At 45.4% G+C, this 21,278-nt stretch overlaps 1 protein-coding gene across 10 annotated transcripts in view; it reads left to right on the top strand.

Moving 5' to 3' along the window:
- SMARCA4 (SWI/SNF related, matrix associated, actin dependent regulator of chromatin, subfamily a, member 4) overlaps window positions 1–16,445 on the top strand; it is a 108,018-nt gene extending 91,573 nt beyond the window's left edge. For 7 of the 10 annotated variants that reach the window (XM_053289804.1, XM_053289799.1, XM_053289800.1 and 4 more), the window contains 6 exons: window positions 1,167–1,420; window positions 4,367–4,475; window positions 10,595–10,696; window positions 13,730–13,862; window positions 14,449–14,588; window positions 15,945–16,445. In XM_053289804.1, coding sequence (XP_053145779.1) covers window positions 1,167–1,420; window positions 4,367–4,475; window positions 10,595–10,696; window positions 13,730–13,862; window positions 14,449–14,588; window positions 15,945–15,977 — 771 coding nt within the window. In that variant the 3' untranslated portion in view covers window positions 15,978–16,445. The remainder of the gene's footprint in view (window positions 1–1,166; window positions 1,421–4,366; window positions 4,476–10,594; window positions 10,697–13,729; window positions 13,863–14,448; window positions 14,589–15,944) is intronic. The other 3 variants (XM_053289805.1, XM_053289802.1, XM_053289798.1) reach the window with 1 other exon arrangement.
- Window positions 16,446–21,278: the final 4,833 nt, after the last annotated feature.

Raw genomic sequence — 21,278 nt, 5'->3', positions numbered from 1 at the left:
CAAGACTGGAGGGGGAAAACACCAAGCACCTGATCACCCGGCCTCTTAGAAATCTGATGCTGGTGGTTAGGAATCCAAATGTCTTGCCTAAATGTATTTCTAAAATTCTAAGTCTGGCATCTAGGAGTTAGAACTAATGCTCCGGGCCCTGTATTATAGTTACCAGAGAGATCTCCCTGTGCTCATTTTTTCACATTAATACAGGGATATGTGTCTGTCTTACATGTACGGATATACACACCTGTGCATGCTGTAGCATCAGGCCTCAGTATTTTCTTACTGCACCCAATATGCCCTGAGCCCAGACACTGTGGATGGAATGGGAATCGAACCTCTTTCTTGTGCCCATCTCCCTTCTGAGGGCTACAGGCACGATTTATTACATTCATTTCTTACTACCCTTGTCTCTCCCCATTCCCTGTGTTGACTTCCTCACTGTCACATTTTAGATTGTGAGCTTCTTGGAGACAGGGACCCATCTCTGCTTATGAACCAGGTGCACTGATGACATGTCTATAAATAATGATGATGACCATGTTGGCAGGCCATTCTTTTCCATACCCATTCCCAGTTTGCTGACATGACAGATGGTGTCAGGATTGCAACCTTGGGTTGCTTTGCTCTGGATACTAAAGAAGTGGGAGCCTCTGCCATGTATGACTAGAGAAAAAGGAAAGTTGGGCAGTTTTTACTTGTGAGTTTTCCTACTTCTGTTATACATGGCCCGCAGTCCACCTGCCTCTTTTCCTCTCTTGTTCTTCAGTCTGAAGCATTCATATTTACCATTAACTGGTGTAACTGGTGGTTAGTAGCCGCAGATCTCTTTGCAGCTTTGGAAGAATTTGCATCCCCACGCCCTGTTCTGCATTGTGTCTACACACGCCTCTGCAGAGTCCCTGTCTGCTGGCCCTGTTTAATAACACGAGAAGAAAAGCTCATAGGTAAGAGAACCAGCTTTCCTTTCCTACCCTCAGCGTCTCTGCTTTCTATCATCCTCAACCTGGGAACGAATGGCCTTCAGGGAGCGGCCCGTGCAGTCATCCCATCACTCATTGCAGTAGATTGTTTGGTCTCGTGTGAATGTACATGTTTCACTATTTTACAGTGTGGAACTTCCATGCTTGATGTTCATTTTACCTGGCTGACTGTGCCGCTCTTGTCTATAGGCCATAGAGGAGGGCACCTTGGAGGAGATCGAAGAGGAGGTGCGTCAGAAAAAATCCTCCCGCAAGCGCAAGAGGGACGTGGACGTCAGCTCATCCACTCCAACCACCAGCACCCGCAGCCGGGACAAAGATGATGATAGCAAAAAGCAGAAGAAGCGTGGCAGGCCTCCTGCAGAGAAGCTCTCGCCAAATCCACCCAACCTCACCAAGAAAATGAAGAAGATAGTGGATGCTGTGATCAAATATAAGGACAGGTAACAAAAGGAGGGGCTGTTCTTTCCCCTAAATCTCTCTGGCATAGATTCAGTCCGTTATCTCTGTTTGACTGTGATTTGATGGGATGGGAGACAACTTGATTGGCTGCATCAGATATGAGTTAATTCGGAGTGTAAAACTACTAATTAGTTTTATGTAACTAACATAATTTGCCTTTCATTTTATCTCTCTTAATTTTACTAGGTAGTAATGTTGCTCTCAGTCCTGGCTGTTCTGCATCACTCTCTCATTGTCACAATTCAGTTTGTGTTCCTTACATTTCTTTACCTTTCATCGTCTTTTTAACAGTTATTCTGCAGTTAACAAGTCAGCTGTTTCACGTGACCTTTTTTTATCAGTCTTTTTCTCACTCACAAGGAAACCTGGATTTCCCCCATTGATTTTGCTACCCCTGCTGCGCTTTCATTTGTTTCATTTCTTTTCCCACTCCCCCCATCCTGCAGAGTAATTCTCCTAGTTTTCTTGTCAATTCAAAGTTCTTTCATTCCTTCTCATTTCTGTTGAAGTTGACGCTGTTTGTTCTTCTGTGTGGTCACTGTACCTCATACAAATGGTCCAGGGCTTTTGGTCCCAGAGCGAGGAGTTATTTCACATAAACTATCAGAACTTCTCGCCATCTGGCATGCCCTCCAGCGATTGCGTCCCCATATATGTGGCCTGAAGGTATTGATCCAGTCAGACAATATGACTACAAAGGTCTATATCAACCTCCCGGGCGGCACAGGGTCCTGCAGTCTTCTGGCTTTGGCACTGCACATATAGGAGTGGCCATTCGACAACATCTCACTTTGTCCGCAGTTCACATTCAAGGACAAGACAATGTACTAGCCAATGTGCTCATATGATCACAAATGGATCCTGGCACCAGAACCGGTTCAAGCCACTTTTCACCTCTGGGGGACCCCAGAGGTAGATATCTTCGTATCCAGAGAAAATTGTCAGTGTCACCTCTATTGTTCAAGGGCGGAGACTCAGAAAAGGATCTCTGGGGGACGCATTAGCTCTCTATTGGAGTCAGGGACTTCTATACATGTTCCTTCCCATTCCATTACTTCCAAAGGTGTTACATAAGATCAGGGAAGACAGAGTGAACTGCATACTAGTTACCCCCTGGTGGTCAGGCAGGGAGTGGTTCCCATCCCTTCTGCAACTGTCGAAGCATACTTTCCACCGTCTTCCTTTGAAAGGGACCCTTTTGCCACAGCAGGAGAATCATCTGCCTCCTCCTCTACCACACATGCCAAGACTGATGATGTAGAAGATCCGGATAGGTGGTTGGGACTTATAGAACCTGTCCTGCAGGCGTCCAACAAGCCTTCCACCAGGAGGTTTTACTCTGCAAAGTGGCGTCGTTTTGTTTCTAAAGCATAGGAGGACAAGGTGGACCACTGGACAACTCCTCGATCTTACATTCTAGCTCACCTCCTTTTCCTCAAAAAGTCAGGGTTTTCACTGGCTTCCATTCGAGTTCATTTGGTGGTCATTGCTGCACATGGGTGTGATCCCAAGGGCAAGTCCTTATGGTCCATGCTTTTCTGAAGGGTCTAGCTAACTTACATCTGGACATTCCCAATGTGTATCCACCTTGGGACCTCCCTTTAGTACTACTTGGCCTCATGGGACAACCCTTTGAGCCATTCACCACTTGTGACTTGTGTCTTTTCACTTGGAAGATGGTATTTTTGGTGGCAGTTACCTCCGCCTGAAGGGTGAGTGAGCTACGGGCCTTTGGACGGATTCACCTTACCCCATTTTTCATCAGGACAAAGTGGTGTTGCATCCTGACCTCCAGTTTCTTCCAAAAGTTGTTTCCACTTTTCATCGTTCACAGTTATTGTTGTTACCTGTTGCCTCTTTTAATTTACAGATTGCTGTGATTTATTCTCCTCCTAGTTCTTGATCTTCCTTTTCTGACTTGGCTTACCGTTTTTTTCCTTTCCTTCTTTTCTCATTTTTGTTCTACATGGTTTTAGTATTAAAATATTGAATCACATTCTGTCTCCTTCTGTTCAGCATTCTCTCTCCCTCCCTCCCTCTCTTTCTCTCTCTTGAATTCTTTTGTTTTTAGTCCTTTTGTCCCATACTACCATTCTTTCTGCTGATCACATTTTAGACCTAGTTACTTCTTCACAGTGCTTTGTCTTGATTCTGTTCTCTTTCAGGTGGTCATTTTCTTGTTTTCTTTAACCTATGTTCCATTCCTCCTCCTCTTTGAGTCTCCAAGCCTTTTCAAGATGTTCATTCATTAGACATTGATCAGGTCTCTGCTTCCCTTTTCCCTAAACATTTTTCAAACCCTTCCACTCATTCCCAAGGCAGGGGTTATGCAGACTGGCAAACTTGAAGTGATAATTGTGACCTTGGTAGAAGAGTCCCAGTTCCAGTTGTGCTTGCTCTGGAGACAGGGATGCTATCTTTGAGTTTTCTTGGAGTCCTGGGAGTCATAGGCTTAGCATTGAGCAGGACGTTTCTCTCTTTCTCTCCCTATTTCTCAGTTACTTAAACTGGAAAGGAGCCAGCTTATTATTTATAAAATCATCATCATCATCATTATCATCATCATCCATGTCCTCTCCTCAAACTCCAAGCAGGACAAAGAGTGGGGCTTCCATTTTTTGCCACTGTCCCTTGTCACCAGTGCACTTCTGTATTTGATGTAATTAAAAAAAAACTAAACAGAGCTTGTTCTTATCTGTTATGCTGATAGTCTTGTGCAGGTGTTGACATGTATCAGCCAACAAAGTGAATCATTCAGCCAGTCTGATGGTCTGAAAATATGTCAGCCAATGATGGGTCTCCTTATTAAATGCTGAATATGTGCAGTCATCTTATTTTGCTGTTGAGTCTTCACTGCAAATTTGAGCTGGCCTGTTCAAAAGGAGGCAGACTGTGTTTTAATCATCTTCCTTTTTCTTGTCTTGTAGCAGCAGTGGACGCCAGCTTAGTGAAGTCTTCATCCAACTTCCTTCCCGCAAGGAGCTTCCAGAGTACTATGAGCTTATTCGCAAGCCAGTAGATTTCAAAAAAATAAAGGTAACTCTCTTTTTTTGGTCCGCGGAGGATGCTTCCATCAGCTTGGCAGCCACCTTTCTGTTTATCTTTCCAGAATTCAGAGAGGCTCCGCAATTAAAGCAACTTAACAATGTTTTCTGTCACAGGCTCAGTACTCATTATGCCTATCACATTATGCCAGCAGTGTAATTTGAGGCTCACCTGAGGGGAATGGGAGTTGACCCTCACTGAAAAGCAGATGGTCAAATTTATTACGCTGGCTCCTTTTAGGGCCTGTTGAAGCTGGGACAGCCCTGGGCTGCCGTTTCTGGCAAGGGAAATAGGGTGCCACACCAAGGTGCTCACACTTTCTCCCCTAGCATTGGAAGGCCAGATTGGGAAGCATTTGAGTTCTCTTTCTCAGCTTAAAGAGCCCCTGGTGGCGCAGTGGTAAAACTGCCACCCTGTAACCAGAAGGTTACAAGTTCGATCCTGACCAGGGGCTCAAGGTTGACTCGGCCTTCCATCCTTCCGAGGTCGGTAAAATGAGTACCCAGAACGTTGGGGGGCAATATGCTAAATCATTGTAAACCGCTTAGAGAGCTTCCAGCTATAGAGCGGTATATAAATGTAAGTGCTATTGCTATTAATGCCAGTTTGCCAGCACAAAGGCAAGTGAGTGGGGATTGCAGTGCAGTTGACGGATACAGTATGTATTTTATTTTATGTATTTATTTTACTTGTGTATGTTATTTAACACATTTATATAACGCCGTGTATAAAATCTCAGGGCGGTTTACCATTTAAACAGCAACTAAAATCTAAAAATCATATAAAACAGATTGAAATTACCATAAATAAAACTTTAAAACTTTCTAAACTAAAAAGCCTGATGAAACAGGTGTCTTTTCAACAGTCATTTTAAAAACAACCAGAGATGAGGAGTTTCTGATTTTATTTGGGAGTGTGTCCTGAGCCTCGGGGCATCTCTAGAGAAGGCCCAGTTTTGGGTTGCCACTGGTGGCAACCATAACTGGACCTCCCCCAATTATCTTAATAGGCAGTGGAATTCATGAAGAAGAAGGCGCTCTCTTAAATTCCCTGGGCCCAAACCATTCAGGGTTTTATAGGTAATAACCAGCACTATGTATTTTGTCTGGAAACTAATTGGCAGGCAGTGAAGTTCTTTTAAAATAGGAGTAATGTGTCTGTGGTTGGCCCTAGAGAGCAACCTGGCTGCCACATTCTGCACCTGTCGCAGTTTATGCACCAGTGTTTTAAGGTCATTTATCGCAAGTAATGGATGTAGCTGGCATATCAGCCAAAGCTGATAAAAAGCACTCCTGGCCACTGCCACAACTGGAGTTATCGGAGTGGTTTGGGTCCAGAAGTACTCCCAAGCTACGTACCGGATCTTTCAAGGGGAGTGTAATGCCATCCAGAAGAGGCAGATCTAAACCACTTCCTAAGTTCCAGCCTCCCACAACGAATACCTCTATCTTGTTTGGATTCAACTTCAGTTTGTTCTCCCTCATCCAGCCCATTACAAATTCCAAGCAGGCATTTTGAAAGGTTAAGCCATCTCCTGACAAAGTTGATATGGAGAAATAGATCTGGGTGTCATCAGCATATTGATAGCACCCAGCACCAAATCTCCTGGTGATTTCTCCCAGTGGTTTCATATAAATGTTAAAAAGCACTGGAGATAGAATGGAGTCCTGTGGGACTCCATATAATAGCTCTTGCTTTGAAGAGTAACACTCTCCAAGAGACACCCTCTGGAATCTACCCAAAAGGTAGGAGATGAACCACTGCGACGCAGTGCCTCCCACCCCCCAACGCCCTCAAACAGGGTCACACTCCCCCTATTGATTCCCAATTGGAGATCATCCATCAAGCCAACCAAGGCAGTCTCCATCCCATAGCCCACCCAGAAGCCAGTTTGAAATGGGTTTATTTCAATAAATAAACAAATAAATATTTATTTAAAAGTATATCCCGTCCCTCCACCTCATTGCTGCTTGGGGCAGTTTACAAAAAATAATAATAAAACAAGCATAAAAACCAACCAGCAGCAAGATAAAATGGCAGACAGGACTAAAACCATTTAAAACTGAAAAGCCAATTAAAGCCAACTTTAAAATACTTCTTTAAAAGAGAGAGTTGTCAGATTCTTTTTAAAACTCATCAAAAAGGCAAAATTTAAGTGCCTCTGGGAGGCATTCCAGAGATAAGGAGCCATTACTGATAAGGCCCTGTCCCTAGTCCCTGCCAACTGTATCTGTGTCAGTGGCAGGACTGACAGAAGGGTCTACAGTGATGGCCCTGGCAGTGAGGATCCTACCAGATTCATATGAGTGAGTGCAGCCTGACAAATCTCATGTTCCCAAGCCATGTAGGCCTTTGAAGATCAAGACCAGCACTTTAAAACTGACCCAGAAACAAACTGGCAGCCAGTGAAGCTAACACAGGTCAGGTGTAACACTTGTGTAGCCACTAGAGCCCACATGCATCCTTGCAGCAGCATTCTGAAGGAGTTGTCACTTCTGAACAGCCTTCAAGGGCAGCCTCTCATAGAACTCATTGCAGTGGTCCAATCTGGATGTAACCAGTCAGATCAGGTTTCTCCAAGCAGAGTTGCAGCTGGCATCCAGGCACTCCTAGACATTGTCACCACCTTGGGCTCTAGGGACATCAGGTCCTGGAGAACCCCCAAGCCATGAACTTGATCCCATCTAAGATCAGATTTACCTCACTACTCTGAATACTTGCTTTACCCAGCCCAGAAAGACCCAGAAGGATACCATGTTTGATGGTACTATGGTACTGAAAGTTGCTGGGACGTCTAGAAGAATCAACAGGGTCACTTACTCCCTGTCTATGTCCCAGCACAGGTCATCCAATAAGGCTGGATTGATTAAGTGTCACCAGGTTGGTGTTGACTCTTAGTGACAACATAGATTCTGTCCAGGATTATCTGTCTTCAACTTGGCCTTTAAGGCAGTAGCATTGACGGTAGCAATACCTGCTGTGGGGAGATCCAGTATTTTTCAGTGTTATTTCTTGGAATGCTTTCCAGTAACACATATGTTTGTAAGAATGTAGTGCTTGTTTTAGCCACAATGTTCCCCTTTGGAACATATGGACAATGGTAATCTACAATGCATTTTACTGATTAGGACAATGCAAATCTTCATAATTTTTGCTTAATTTAAGAACAATTCTAACGTCCTGTGATTTGATGGTCAAAAGCAGTTCCAGTCATCCATTTTCACCCTGAAGCATCTGATTTGGCAGTTGCTGGTACAAAAGTGGGTGGGTAGTTGTTTGAATTTGGACGTCGAATTGCATCTTATACAGAAAAACTCAAATATTTCAAGTGACTGTCCACTTCAGTTTCTGTTGGTGCTTTGGACCTTGACTTTTCCTGTCAGTGAGCTTCTGATGGGCTACGGGTGTGTTTTTTCCCCTTTATCTTCCTAGAATAGTATTTTGTCCAAACTTTTATGACTGGATCGGCAAAGAATAGCACATACATTGGTTAAGTGGAACAGTTAATGATTTCCCTGAATGCCTTCAAGGACTCTGGCTGACATACTGAGCAAAGATGCATTTTGAGATGCACAGTGAGAGAGCAGCCTAAAAGAACTTCTCCAACACTGGTGCAGCAGGGAAGTGGATTTTTTAAAAAAACATCCTCCCCTTTCCCAGGAAGCCCTCTGCAACACCCAAAAAAATGTCCCTAAGAGCTGCTTAGCCCTCAGGGACATATTTTCAGGTGTCACAGAATGATTCCTGGAGAGGACATCAAATGTTACTGCTTCACTGGTCTAATTTGGGAAGTTCTGTTAGGCTGATCTCTGGCTGTACCAGTGCAGTCTTGCTCTGAGTGTCAGCAAGTCAGTGAGTGTCATCATGTCCCAAGGGGTCCCATTGTCCTTCCAGCTGCACCACCACCACCCTATCCTTTTTATTTATATTTTGTTCACCGAGTATCCATTCAGTGGTTTCACAATGCTAGTATAATCTTTCCAAATGCTCCACTATAGTTACTAAATCCCAGTGAAAGCTTTTATCTCCCTGTGATGATAGGTTGAGGCAGCCAATTAATATAATTTGGTTCCGATTCAGTGCTTCTATGACTCAATATTTCACAGATGTTTTGTAAAGCTAGTACCTGAGTATTGATCACTTCAGTCCATGCTTCGAAAACATTCCAAACTTTTCAAGAGTCTTCCATCTTTAAGTGCTCATGTGGCGTAATGGCTAGGAGACCTGAGCTGTCAATCGAGAAGGCCCTTCCATTAACTCATGAGGTAATGTTAGACAAGCCGTCAGCCTTCTACCATGTCTCCACGATATGAGAATAATAATACAGGGGAGTTGTATTACTGGGACACATTATACATGAAGCTCTTTGAATTTTCCAGAGCACTATATTTTAATGTAAACCACCCTGAGCCATTTTTGGAAGGGCAGTATAGAAATAAAATAAATAAAGAAGAGCCAAGGGTTGTTGCTGTGGTTCTAAAGCTCTTTCAAAGAGAGCTTTGATATTTATATTGGGTATCATCTAGAGAAAAAGTTGCGCAAGCAGAATGTTTCCACTCACACAGCAGAGGCAGGGACAGTTTTCAGCTATTTCTCGTTCCCTCGGCAGCCCCCTATATTCTGAAAATCTGCCCCTGGGGGGTTAAGGGAGGTTGTCAAGAGAAGAGTTTTGGGTGCAGGAGGCTGCTGAAGGAAAGGGGGGACAGCTAAAAATAGTTCTGTTGTCCTCCAGTGTATGAATGGAAGCGTTCTACTTATGCAGCTTATTCTGGGTGCTACCCAAAGTCCTAAAAGGCTTAGGTCCTTATCAGGCAGTAAATAATCCCTTACCTGTGGCTACAAATGTGATTGGAGAGCTAGTCTTGTGGTAGCAAGCGTGACATGTCCCCTTTGCTATGCAGAATCCACCCTGGTTTGCATTTGAACAGGAGACTACATGTATGAAAGCTGTGAGATATTCTCCTTAGGGGATGGGGGTGCTCTGGGAAAGAGCATTTGTATGCTTGCATGCAGATGGTTCCAAGTTCCCTCCCTAGCATCTCCAAGAGAGGGCTGAGAGAGACTCCTGCCTGCAACCTTGGAGAAGCTGCTGCCAGTCTGCATAGCAGACAATACTGGACCAATGGTCTGACTCGGCATAAGGCAACTTCCGATATTCCTATGAAAGCATTTGTAAGATGGAAGGCATCTGGTTCTCTTCCTTTTAGCCTGCCAAGTGTGCCACAAATGACTAGCATTGGTATATATGGGTGGACAAGCTAGTAGAAATTGTGGGCTAGTGACCTTTGGAGGCTTATTTGTGCAGCTGTTTTGTGTATCTGAAGGACTGCCTCCAGTAAAGAAGAGAGTATTTTGAGGCCTCTGGTTGTGTTTTATTGGGACTCTGGTAAAGGGGCAGGGTTAAACAGTCCATGTTTGGTTTGTCTCTGCTTCTCCCACTCCCACTTCTTCTACTGTGGTGTGTTATGGATTGTTTCATAACAGCCTTGTTACTGAGCTCCCCAAAGCCTGCTCCATAGTGCAGGGGGGTTACTTTTTCACCATGACAGCAGCTTCTGAGAAGGTTTGTTGCTACCACTCACCATTTTGTTTAGTTTAGAATGAGGCAGGATATGTTCTTAGAGTTGTAGGGTCATTTCCTGACCCTCATTTCTCATTTCTTAGAGTTGTAGGGTCAGCCTGGGTGGAGGGGGACTTCCACCTAGAATGAGGCTGGAAACGTGTCCTATCATACATATCACCCTAGGGACATTTCCGTCTTCATTCTGTCTGAACAAAGAGGTGATCAGCAGCAATTGGCCATCAGAAACCTTTTTGGAAGCTCTGGTAGCAAACACTTTTTAGAAGTGCCCACAACACCACCACTCACCCCCTCTCCCAAGTTCCTGGTCTCCAGTGGTGACCAGGCAAGTGATTAAGGACATTGTTGTTTTGTAATGTGTTGATGGATAGCTATGTGTACACCATCGCTTTAAGATGTTCAGATTGCTATCTCCCTTACCCTGCTGAAAAATGGGGCAAGTAGGATCCAAGGAGACAAAATTGGACAGGTTCTGAGAGCTAGTGAGTAAACAAGACCAAGACTTTGATCATTTGGTACCCTTTTTCAGGAGCGCATTCGGAACCACAAGTACCGTAGTCTGAACGACCTGGAGAAGGATGTCATGCTCCTGTGTCAAAATGCACAAACTTTCAACCTTGAAGGCTCTCTGGTAAGCTCTTCCCAGTGATACTAAAGTGTGAGGCTAGGAACAGTGGCCAACATGATGCTCAGCATTTTATCACCAGAACACTCGGTGCCAGGGTGACTGCGGATGTGCAAGCAGCCCCAAGAACGAGTGGCTACTGCAATTCTTCTGGGAATGCTGCTCGTCATGTCAGCCAGTGTGAACTTTACCATGTAAAGGAAGCCTCACTGTGACCATCTCAAACCAGGAAATATTTTCTAGGTCTAGACTAGAATTGTCCAAACCTGATGGTAGACATTCACTCTCTATCATTACAAAACGTGGTTGCTATGTCACCTGACTTTGAGACAACTGGGATGATGCTCTTATGGAGCCACTGTATGGAGGCAGAGTGAATATACACTGAGGGAAATAAGTATTTGATCCCCTGCTGATTTTGTCCATTTGCCTTCTGACACAGAAATGACCAGGCTATAATTGGAATGGTAGGTTTATTGTAGCTGTGAGAGACAGAATAACAACAAACAAACCCTCAAAAGCCCAGTGCCCAAAAGTCAGTGATGGATTTGCATTGTAGTGAGGGAAATAAGTATTCGATCCCCTATCTACCAGCAAGATTTCAGGCTCCCAGGTGTCTTTTCACTATATGCAGGTAACGAGCTGAGATGAGGAACACCCTCTGTAAGGGAGTGCTCCTAATCCCAGCTTGTTACAGTACCTGTATAAAAGACACCTGTCCATAGAAGCAAGCAATCACTCAGCTTCCAAACTCACCACCATGCCCAAGATCAAAGAGCTGTCGAAGGATGTCAGGGACAAGGTTGTAGACCTGCACAAGGCTGGACTGGGCTACAAGACTGTCTCCAAGCAGCTTGGTGAGAAGGTGACTACAGCTGGCACGATAACTCGCAAATGGAAGAAACACAAAATAACTGTCAATCTCCCTCGGTCTGGGGCTCCATGCAAGATCTCACCTCGTGGAGTTGCAATGATCATGAGAACGGTGACAAAGCAGCCCAGAACTACACGGGGGGAACTTGACAATGATCTCAGGGCAGCTGGAACCATAGTCACCAAGAAAACAATTGGTAACACACTACGCCATGAAGGACTGAAATCTTGCAGTGCCCACAAGGTCCCCCTGCTCAAGGCAACACATGTACAGGCCCATCTGCAGTTTGCCAATGCACATCTGAATGATCCAGAGGAGAACTGGGCGAAAGTGTTGTGGTCAGATGAGACCAAAATCGAGCTCTTTGGCATCAACTCAACTTGCTGTGTGTGGAGGAGGAGGAATGCTGCCTATGAGCCCAAGAACACCATCCCCACCATCAAACATGGAGGTGGACACATTATGCTTTGGGGGTGTTTTTCTGCTAAGGGGACAGGACACCTTCACTGCATCGAAGGGACGATGGACGGGACCATGTACCATCAGATCTTGGGTGAGCACCTCCTTCCCTCAGCCAGGGCATTGAGAATGGGTCGTGGATGGGTATTCCAGCATGACAATGACCCAAAACACACAGCCAAGGCAACAAAGGAGTGGCTCAAGAAGAAGCACATGAAGGTCCTGGAGTGGCCCAGCCAGTCTCCAGACCTTAATCCCATAGAAAATCTGTGGAGGGAGCTGAAGGTTCGGGTTGCCAAACATCAGCCTCGAAACCTTTCTGACTTGGAGAGGATCTGCAAAGAGGAGTGGGACAACATCCCTCCTGGTTTGTGTGCAAACCTGGTGGCCAACTACAAGAAACGTCTGACCTCTGTTATTGCCAACAAGGGTTTTGCCACCAAGTACTAAGACATCTTTTGTGAAGGGATCGAATACTTATTTCCCTCACTACAATGCAAATCCATCGCTGACTTTTGGGCACTGGGCTTTTGAGGGTTTGTTTGTTGTTATTCTGTCTCTCACAGCTACAATAAACCTACCATTCCAATTATAGCCTGGTCATTTCTGTGTCAGAAGGCAAACGGACAAAATCAGCAGGGGATCAAATACTTATTTCCCTCACTGTATAGCACATTTAGGAGCTCCACAGAAATCTTCCTTTCCTTTGATCGTTTAAGGATTATCTAGAGAGGAGCTCCATGCACCACAGAAGCTCACCACTCTGCTCCGAGAACTGCTTCTGCCTGTCCTTCATGTAATCAGATGTTAAAACCTTATCCAATAAAATCACCTGCCACTGAGAAATACCTTTTAAAAATCTATAGGTTGACCTCGCTATATGCAGGACTGCTATTTATGGTTCCTTGGTCCAAAAATAGGCACCCGGCCTCGGCATATGTGGGTACAAAAAGGGTTAATGCCTGCATATCTGCCGCTCCTAGGTGGCAGAAAATGACCTACAAGGTTATTTCCAGCCACCATTTTGTTTAAAGGAGCCATTTTGTGGCTTTTTTGGGAGGGGAATTTTTTTGATACGTTTTGGGCAAAATCCCTGAAATTCGGGGCTTGTGGTGGGGGGCATTGCGGGACAGTTGGAGACCTGCAGAGCATGGTACGGCACTTTTTTGCTCCTATTTCCACTACTTGTTGTTGTTGTTTTTGTGCCTTTTTTTGGCCCTGCAGGATCATACCCCCCCAATCCCCATAGACCCAATGCCTCGTTATCCGCGGAAAACAGTGGGAACGGAACCCCCGCGGATAACAAGCTGAGGTACACCTGTATTGTACTTAAACCTCTATTGTACTAGTTTAGCATAATAGCTTCTTACAAATCAGTTCATTGCCAGTTCAGTTGTGGTTTCTGCTATGAACTCACTAGAAAACCTTAGGCAACCACTTTCTCTCAGCCCCTCGCCATCTACAACATGGAGGTAATAATACCTACTTATCTAGAAACTGCTTGTAAGGATTATGACAAGATAATGTTTGTGAAGTACTTAGAACACTCAAAAGCACTATGTAGACACATTATTATTAGTAGTAACCTTGAATACATGTTGGTGAAAACAGGGGCGGCGGTGGGGGGGATGTAAACTAGTCCTGTGGGAGTAAGGCTGCACCCTTGAATGTGATTTCCACATATCTCCCTTTGTGGCTCCCTGCAGATTTATGAGGATTCGATTGTGCTGCAATCTGTCTTCACCAGTGTAAGGCAGAAAATTGAAAAAGAAGAAGACAGTGAAGGTGAGGAGAGCGAAGAGGAGGAGGAAGGAGAAGAGGAAGGATCTGAATCGGAATGTGAGTAGTCTCATTCCTTTGGCTATGTTTCTTGACAAGAGTGTGCTTAGTCACGGAGACAGTGAACTTTGATAATGCTGACTGGAGAAAATGTTTGAAAGGAGGGACCAGAACACCAGCAAAGCTGGCACTTGAATGAACCATATCTCATATCTGGAATGGAGGCATGTCCAGATCAAATGGAGACTCTGGAGGAGCTTGTACTATCCTTGATTTGGGTATGACGGCTTGATTTTCCTTAAGGGGGAAATCCTAGAGGAACTTGAATGTGGAGAAGCACATGCTTATGATTTTTGCACAAAAAGGTAGTGGGGTTCAAAGATTGTGTAGATAAGCAAATTAAGGTATAGATAAGGTGTTTTTCTTTCTCTAATAATGGAGCAAGCCATTGGCCAATTTGTGGAAGGCATTGCATTTGCATCTCTGTGTTTATGCCCTGGTGAAGAGATGTAATCTGCAGGTTTGCATATATGTTAAAATGAAGGCTCTGATCCAGCCCCATTGTGGCTGTGCAGTAGACAGAGAAAAAAGGAAGGCCCTTTGTAGTGTTGGGTCTTAAAATTGTCTCTTTCTTTTTTATCTTCAGCTCGTTCTGTCAAAGTGAAGATTAAACTGGGCAGAAAGGAGAAAGCACAAGACCGGATGAAGGGCCGCAGACGCACCAGCCGTGGGTCCCGGGCCAAACCCGTAGTTAGTGATGATGATAGTGAAGAAGAGCAAGAAGAGGTAACTGCACCATCTCATTACCCACAAACAGTTGTCTGTTATCCTTCAGGATCTCCTCGTAGGACCAATCTATATAAGTCTAGTGAAGCGGGGGAGGTGGTCAAGGAGAGAGGAATGGGGACCTTTATTCTGTGGCCTAGAATCCAGGCCGATGGCAAAGGAAACACAAAATAGATCCCACTTACAGCAGGCAGATATTAAGGAGCATCGGAAGCTGCCGAGTTAGACCATTGGTCAGTATTGTCCAATACTAGCTCAGACTGGCAGCAGCTTCTCCAAGGATGCAGGTAGGAGTCTCAGCCCTTTCTTGGAGATGCCAGGAAAGAAACTTGGAACCTTCTGCATGCAAGTAGGCTTCCCAGAGCAGCCCCATCCCCTAAGGGGAATATTTTACCGTCACTGTTCCCTCTAAGGCATGCGCATGTGCGTGCGCACACAAGTTGTTTGATGTCAGTCAGTTTTAGATCCCACTCAGGTCAAATCAGGAAAGCCCCATTCTGAATGCATGTGCGCACATTCAGCCTTGATAGATACTGCTGCCCGGAACAAAACGCATTCCGCCCAGAGATGAGAAAAATTAGAGGGACCACTGCTTACCGTGCTCACAAATGTAGTCTCCCATTCAAATGCAAACCAGGGTGGGACCCTGCTTAGCAAAGGGGTTAGTTCATGCTTGCTACCACAAGACCAGCTCTCCTCCCTTCTTGTTCGTGGTCTCTGTGCCTCACACAAATGGGCTGTGTGCAAGCACAGAGACCAGTTCAGGAACTTTCCCTCAGATCTTTTTCTGTGAATTTTTGGCGGGAGCTCCACTTTCCTTGGGATATGATTCAGGGCTCCCACCCACCTCTCCTCAGTTTTTCGTCATCCACCCCGCTGTTCAGAATGACAGACCTTTTTGGCAACTATTCTTTTGGCTCTCACTTAAAAAAAAACAGGCCCCCCCAAATACCCTTGATCATTTGTTTCCTTCTTTCCCTTTTATTTATAGGTTTTAACTTACTGTCTTTCTGTTTGGCATTTTTGTTTGCATTGCCCCCCACCCACGGGCCTAAAATCCTCAGGCAGATATTTCCAAAGCATAGCAGCAATTATGGGGATTGATGCTGGCAACCCTAAGAAATACTTGTCTTAAAATGACAGCCCTCTCTCAAAAGAAGGTGTGGTGGACAAAATGCTGGGCTAGGACCAGGGTTTCCCATTTTCCCATGAAGCTTACAGGGTCTCACCTTGGGCCAGTAGTCTCTTTCCCAACAGGGTGGGTGTGAGGATAAAGATGGGTGAGACCAAGGTACACTGTCCTGAGAACTTTGGAGGAAGACCTGGGGGAAAAACGCGGGTTTCTTTCTTTCTCAGGATCGCTCAGGAAGTGGCACAGAAGACGACTAAGTGACATTCCACGGTGCAGACCTCAAGAGTCAGTTTTTCCAAAGCAGAGATGCTGTATTCCTTTAGCCGCAACGGGTAGCAAGAAACGTAGTGTCGGACGTGGGTAAACTGTATAAAACTCTTCCATATTTATACTGCAGTGAAGATGTAGGACTTGTTTGTGTCTTGCCTTGTCCTCACATCAGTAGCATTTGTAACAGCATTAACTGTTTTAAAAAGAATTATGAATTGGGGAACACTTGATATTTTTTTTTCTTTTTATGGCAGTACTATTTTCAGTTGCAGTATTGAATCACTGTAGTTTTAACCTGTGGGTGCATGTGTGTAGCAGTCCACTCCCTAGTACTGTATTTTATGAAACAGGTTGAACGGCCAGCTGCCCACCAGGCGAGTAGAGGGTGGCAGTGGCAACTGTGTCAGTGTCACTGGATTTCAAACAGTAATAAATTAAGCCAAAAAAAAAAAAAAGCCTTGCTCTCGGTTTTGTCTGTGTGTCTTCTCACAATGCTTATCTTGCTTCCTGTTTGTGAAGGTGAATGAACATCTCCAGCTACAGCCTGATTCCCAGCTCTTTGTCTGAAGAGCATCAGAGTGCTTTCCTCTAGAGCAGGCATCCTCAACCTTGAGTCCCCAGATGTTATTGGACTCCCATAATACCCCGCCCTAAGAGCCTATGGTTGGGGATTATGGGAGTTGAAGTCCATCAACATCTGGAGACCCGAGGTTGAGAACCCCTGCTCTAGACAGCTATCCAGTGTTCTTTTTTTAACTTTACAAACCCTTTTGAACCTCTACTTATTTCCTTGCCTGATGGTGGATGAGTTTGTTCTTTCTTAGCTTGCAGGAGGAGAGACCAGCTAAGCATCCCCATCCAGAACAGACCCATTCCAAAAGCATGCTGGCCTCTCCCTCTCTTCCCACCCCACCCCCACTTCTTTTTCAAGGAAAGACCAGCTCATTGCCTCACACAATGTGGCCGCAGGGACAAACTTGCCTTCATGCATTCTAGCATTGCGTTCAGCTAGGCAGACAAATACAGAGGAGCCGACCACTGCATTTGTTTATCTTTTGAGAACTGCTAGTGCCACAAGGGCACTGTCGCCGACTCCGGGATTCAAAGGATTATTTCTCCCAGATGCTCCCAGATAGTAGACAGAGCAATGCGAATTGTAGGCAGAAGAGAATCACAACCCACATACCCAATTGTTACCATTGGGGTCAAGGGGATGTGGAAATCGCTGAACCAACCAATATTGGCCCAAGGGGTCCAAACAGTGGATATTGGGGAGGATGCCCAGGGACTGCAAACGGGACCTGTTTGTCTCAGGTGGAGGAGTTAGACCACAAGTAGTGCAGCTGGATAAGGTACTGTTTATTTGCTCACAATAGCTCAAACATGAGTCTGATTGGTACAAAGTCAGGAGGTTTTCTTGATCCCCCCCCCCGCCACCACATTGAATGTGCATAAAACAGCCAACCAACAATACTACAAAGTTACAACACTTAATTCCTTATATTGAACTCTCACACAAACCATTCTGCCTTATTTCAGATATCCACAATGAACTGTAAGTCTCATAATAATTTATTGTAACCTATTAGGTTATGGCTACAAACTATATTTCAGCAATTCTCTCCGTTCCAATCTTTTCTGTGTCACAGTAAAGGTCACTGAAGAAGACCATTATTGGTTGAAATGCATTTGGCTTGCTTTTAGGATTCATGAAGAAAACTCCTTTTTGGAACCTACTGTTATCTTGGACATTGATGAGCAACACTGGGTGGTTTTCTTTTTACTACTGTTTGGATATTTGGATATTTATGGACTGCTCTGCTGATATACTGTATATCTTCCTATCTACATTGATGAATTATCTCCTTTTAGAATTTCATCACAACTTTGGATATTGATGAGAGTGGATCTTGGACATATCTTGCTAGTATTTACATGACCCTAACATATTGGGGTAGCCACCTAATCGCACAATGGGAAATGACTTGCCTAGCAAGCATGAGGTTGCTGGTTCGAATACCCGCTAGTGTGTTTCCCAGACTATGGGGAAACACCTATATCGGGCAGCAGCGATATAGGAAGATGCTGAAAGGCATCATCTCATACTGCGCGGGAGATGGCAATGTATTCTACCAAAGAAAAACCACAGGGCTCTGTGGTTGCCAGGAGTTGACACCAACTTGACAGCACACTTTACCATATAGGGGTATCACACTCAGTTGAGTAGTGGGCCAGATTTTATTGCCGGGGGCAATGCATCCCGCCTCACATCTTCTGTCTTCTTCCTCCTCCTCCTTCCTCTTTCTCTCACTCTCTTCCTTCCTTCCCCTCTTTCCTCTTCCTTGGTCTCCACTCAGTTGTGCAGGAGAAGGCACCTCCTGCCTGTCTTCCTTCTCTGTTTCTCTCACTCTTTTCCTTCCTTCCGCCACCTCCCCTCTTTCTCTCACTCCCTTGCCCTCCACTCACTCATGCAGGGGAGGATGCCTCTCACTATCTTCTGTCTTCTCTCTTCCTCCTCCCCTTTTCTCTCATTTTCTTTCTTTCATTCTTCCTCTCTCTCTTACCCTCCCTCCACTCACTCATTCTGTCTTCCTTCTTTCTCCTCTACCGTCTTTCTTCTACCTTTGTCTTCCTCCCCCCCTTTCTTTCACTCTTCCTTCCTTCCTCTTCTCCTCTAGCTCCCTCCCTTGTCCTCCATTAATTCCTTCTGTCTCTATCCTCTGCGTGCTGAAGAGCCATGAGGTTGCAGGAGCATGGCAGTGCGAGCAGAAAGAGAAAGGCTTCCTTCTGAGTGAGGGTTTGGGGGAGAGAGAAATACTGCTGGTGGTGTTGGCGGCAGCAGCAGGAAGGAAGACACAGCCGACTGAACAGACCAACAAACCAGCCAGCTTCAGCAAGTGGAGAGCAATGCCACCACTTCAGAGTGCAGTGGGCCAGGGCGAAGGGGACATGGTGGCCAAGAATGAGACACAGCGGCTCAGGGGCCAGAAAAAGAAGCTGCAAGAGCCAGAACCGGCCCCCGGGTTGGCTGTTTGACTTCCCTGATATAGGGGGTTTGCATGTTTTTATTGCTTTTTCGTTTACTAAGTTTTTGTGATTAGTGTTGTATATTTTAGATTTTCAAGTGATAGTTTTTCTATCGTTCATATTAAAGGTGCCGCTATATATTTGGAATTTGGGTGATTTTCGTAATTGCTATATATAGGAATTGTGATTATTGGATTCTTTGTAGATTGCTGCCCTTTTTGAATCCAAGTACATTGGTTTGTGTATTGAGTTGTGACAATCATCATCATAAAACCCTGCTGCTGTTTGTGGAGTAACATACAAACTGTAAATCAAATCTGTGAGAGTTCAATGCTTGGGCAATCCTAGTCTGGGGCAACCTTCTAGCCCTTCCTCACAAAAGCCTGAAAGGAATCCCTGAGGAGTATTCTATCAGATCGCATTCAGATCTCACATCCAAACCTACCAATCCATTTGAACTGGCTGTAAGGGAAGGTGCTGCACAGAAAGGTCTGCCCACAGCATGGCCCATTATCAGGCCAGTCGTACACATTCTCATCCAGTCTGGGCAGGAAAGTGAGGAGTGCTGTCCAGAAGGATGACTCCCATGGGAGAGGAAACACACATGAAAGGTTCACTGCAACAGAAAAAGAACCAATACCACAGTTAGTGCCTAGCTGGGTGGAGAGTCCGAAGACAGCCCCTTCCCTTCTTCTAATTCCTTCAGTCTCACGGATCTCTTCTCCCTGACCCACTGAATTCCACTTCTTTACGGGGACGGAAGAGGCATTTCATAACATGGTTGAATACAAAAGGCAAGGGCCTGAATGAAATAATTGGGCCAATGCACCCATTTGTAATCGCTTGTCTCAACTGTGAAGTGCTTGAACAAAGGAGTGACATTTGTGACACCTTCAACAGTTTAAAAACAATTGCTTTATTACGGAGAGCTGCTTCTCCATCTGAGCTGTAAAAATACCTAATACTTCGCCTTTACACCTTGCTTTTGAGTGTTCAAAGCACTTCATCTCCAATGTTTTGCTCCAATTCTAATCAATGGGCAAAAGATTTGGAGATCAGGGAGGAGGGGTTCCTAGGGCGAGGAGCAGGTCAGTATTCCTGCCTAGCTGATGGCCTGACTAAATTGGAAAGAACAGTGGCTTGCCTAAGACTTCAAAGGTGTACAGGGCAGTAGTGAGACTGGGATGTTCTGGACAAATTCCTGAGTAGCAGCTAGGTAAAACACACAAACACACCCTTAAAGCTAATGAAGTCCATGCACATGGAGTCAGGGCATTACCTTTTGTATGGCCCTTCTACCGGTAGGAGTGCATTTTTGGAGGCTGATCATTGTACAGGACAGAGGCTGTTTTCTTCTGGAAGGAGAGCAAAACAGAGAGGTGGTTAGAGGCCTGTCTTCTGTCAGCCTTGTTCCTGCCTCAGTCACACTCAGTGTAGCTACCTTGCCCAAGTTTATTCCTCTTCCTCTACCCATGTTGACCAAGATACTGTTTCCTCCGAATGGGTCCCCCACTCAGAGCCAGCCCAACTCCATCAGCAGCCCAGATGGGCGTTTCAGAGGCACCAGTGAAGCAACTATGAAGGACGGTGAAGCAACCCTCCAGAAGTTGTGCTGCAGCACTTGCTGCAACACTGCAAGGGATCCTCCGGCTCACCTCACAGACTGTTTAGCACAGCACCTGGGAGATGCACAGTATCTTATGCTAGCTTTGGTCCACCTCCATCTACACAGGACACTAATACATCCCAATGGACTGCTAGGATACCTGGAGAGAAGGCTTGCTTGGGGCAGAAGCTGGGTCTCAGGAATCAAAACCAGCTCTCCCACCACTGGCCCTGTCTGGGGATGCAGTTATGGCTGGCTTGGAGCTCCTTTCCCCAGACTCGCCTGCCTCCGTGCTGCCTCTGTGTATAACTGATGCAAGGTACGGCCCACGGCTCCCTCCGTACTGTTCATCAGACTCCTGCCTTGCACCCAGCCCTGCGTGCGCCCATCTTGGTACATATACCGCATGCCCTCTGCCGCAGGACTGCGATGGGGTTTGGGAAGCTTGTAAGTGATAAACCTGTTGGAGAGAAGAGAATCCCATCAGCTGGTAAGAATCCCAGGTCCATTACAAGTTACAAATCCGCTAACATTGAGACATACCATGGGAGCTTGGAACATCATTGGGTTCCCAAGACCAAGCTGGATAGTTTGATGCTCGATCCCAGATCATATGTGTTAGTGATCGAAGAAGGTGGGGTCGGGGGTGAACTCC

The sequence above is a fragment of the Hemicordylus capensis genome, chromosome 2, assembly GCF_027244095.1.
Source record: "Hemicordylus capensis ecotype Gifberg chromosome 2, rHemCap1.1.pri, whole genome shotgun sequence".
Taxonomy (NCBI): Eukaryota; Metazoa; Chordata; class Lepidosauria; order Squamata; family Cordylidae; genus Hemicordylus; species Hemicordylus capensis.
This window is presented reverse-complemented; position numbering and strand designations above follow the sequence as displayed.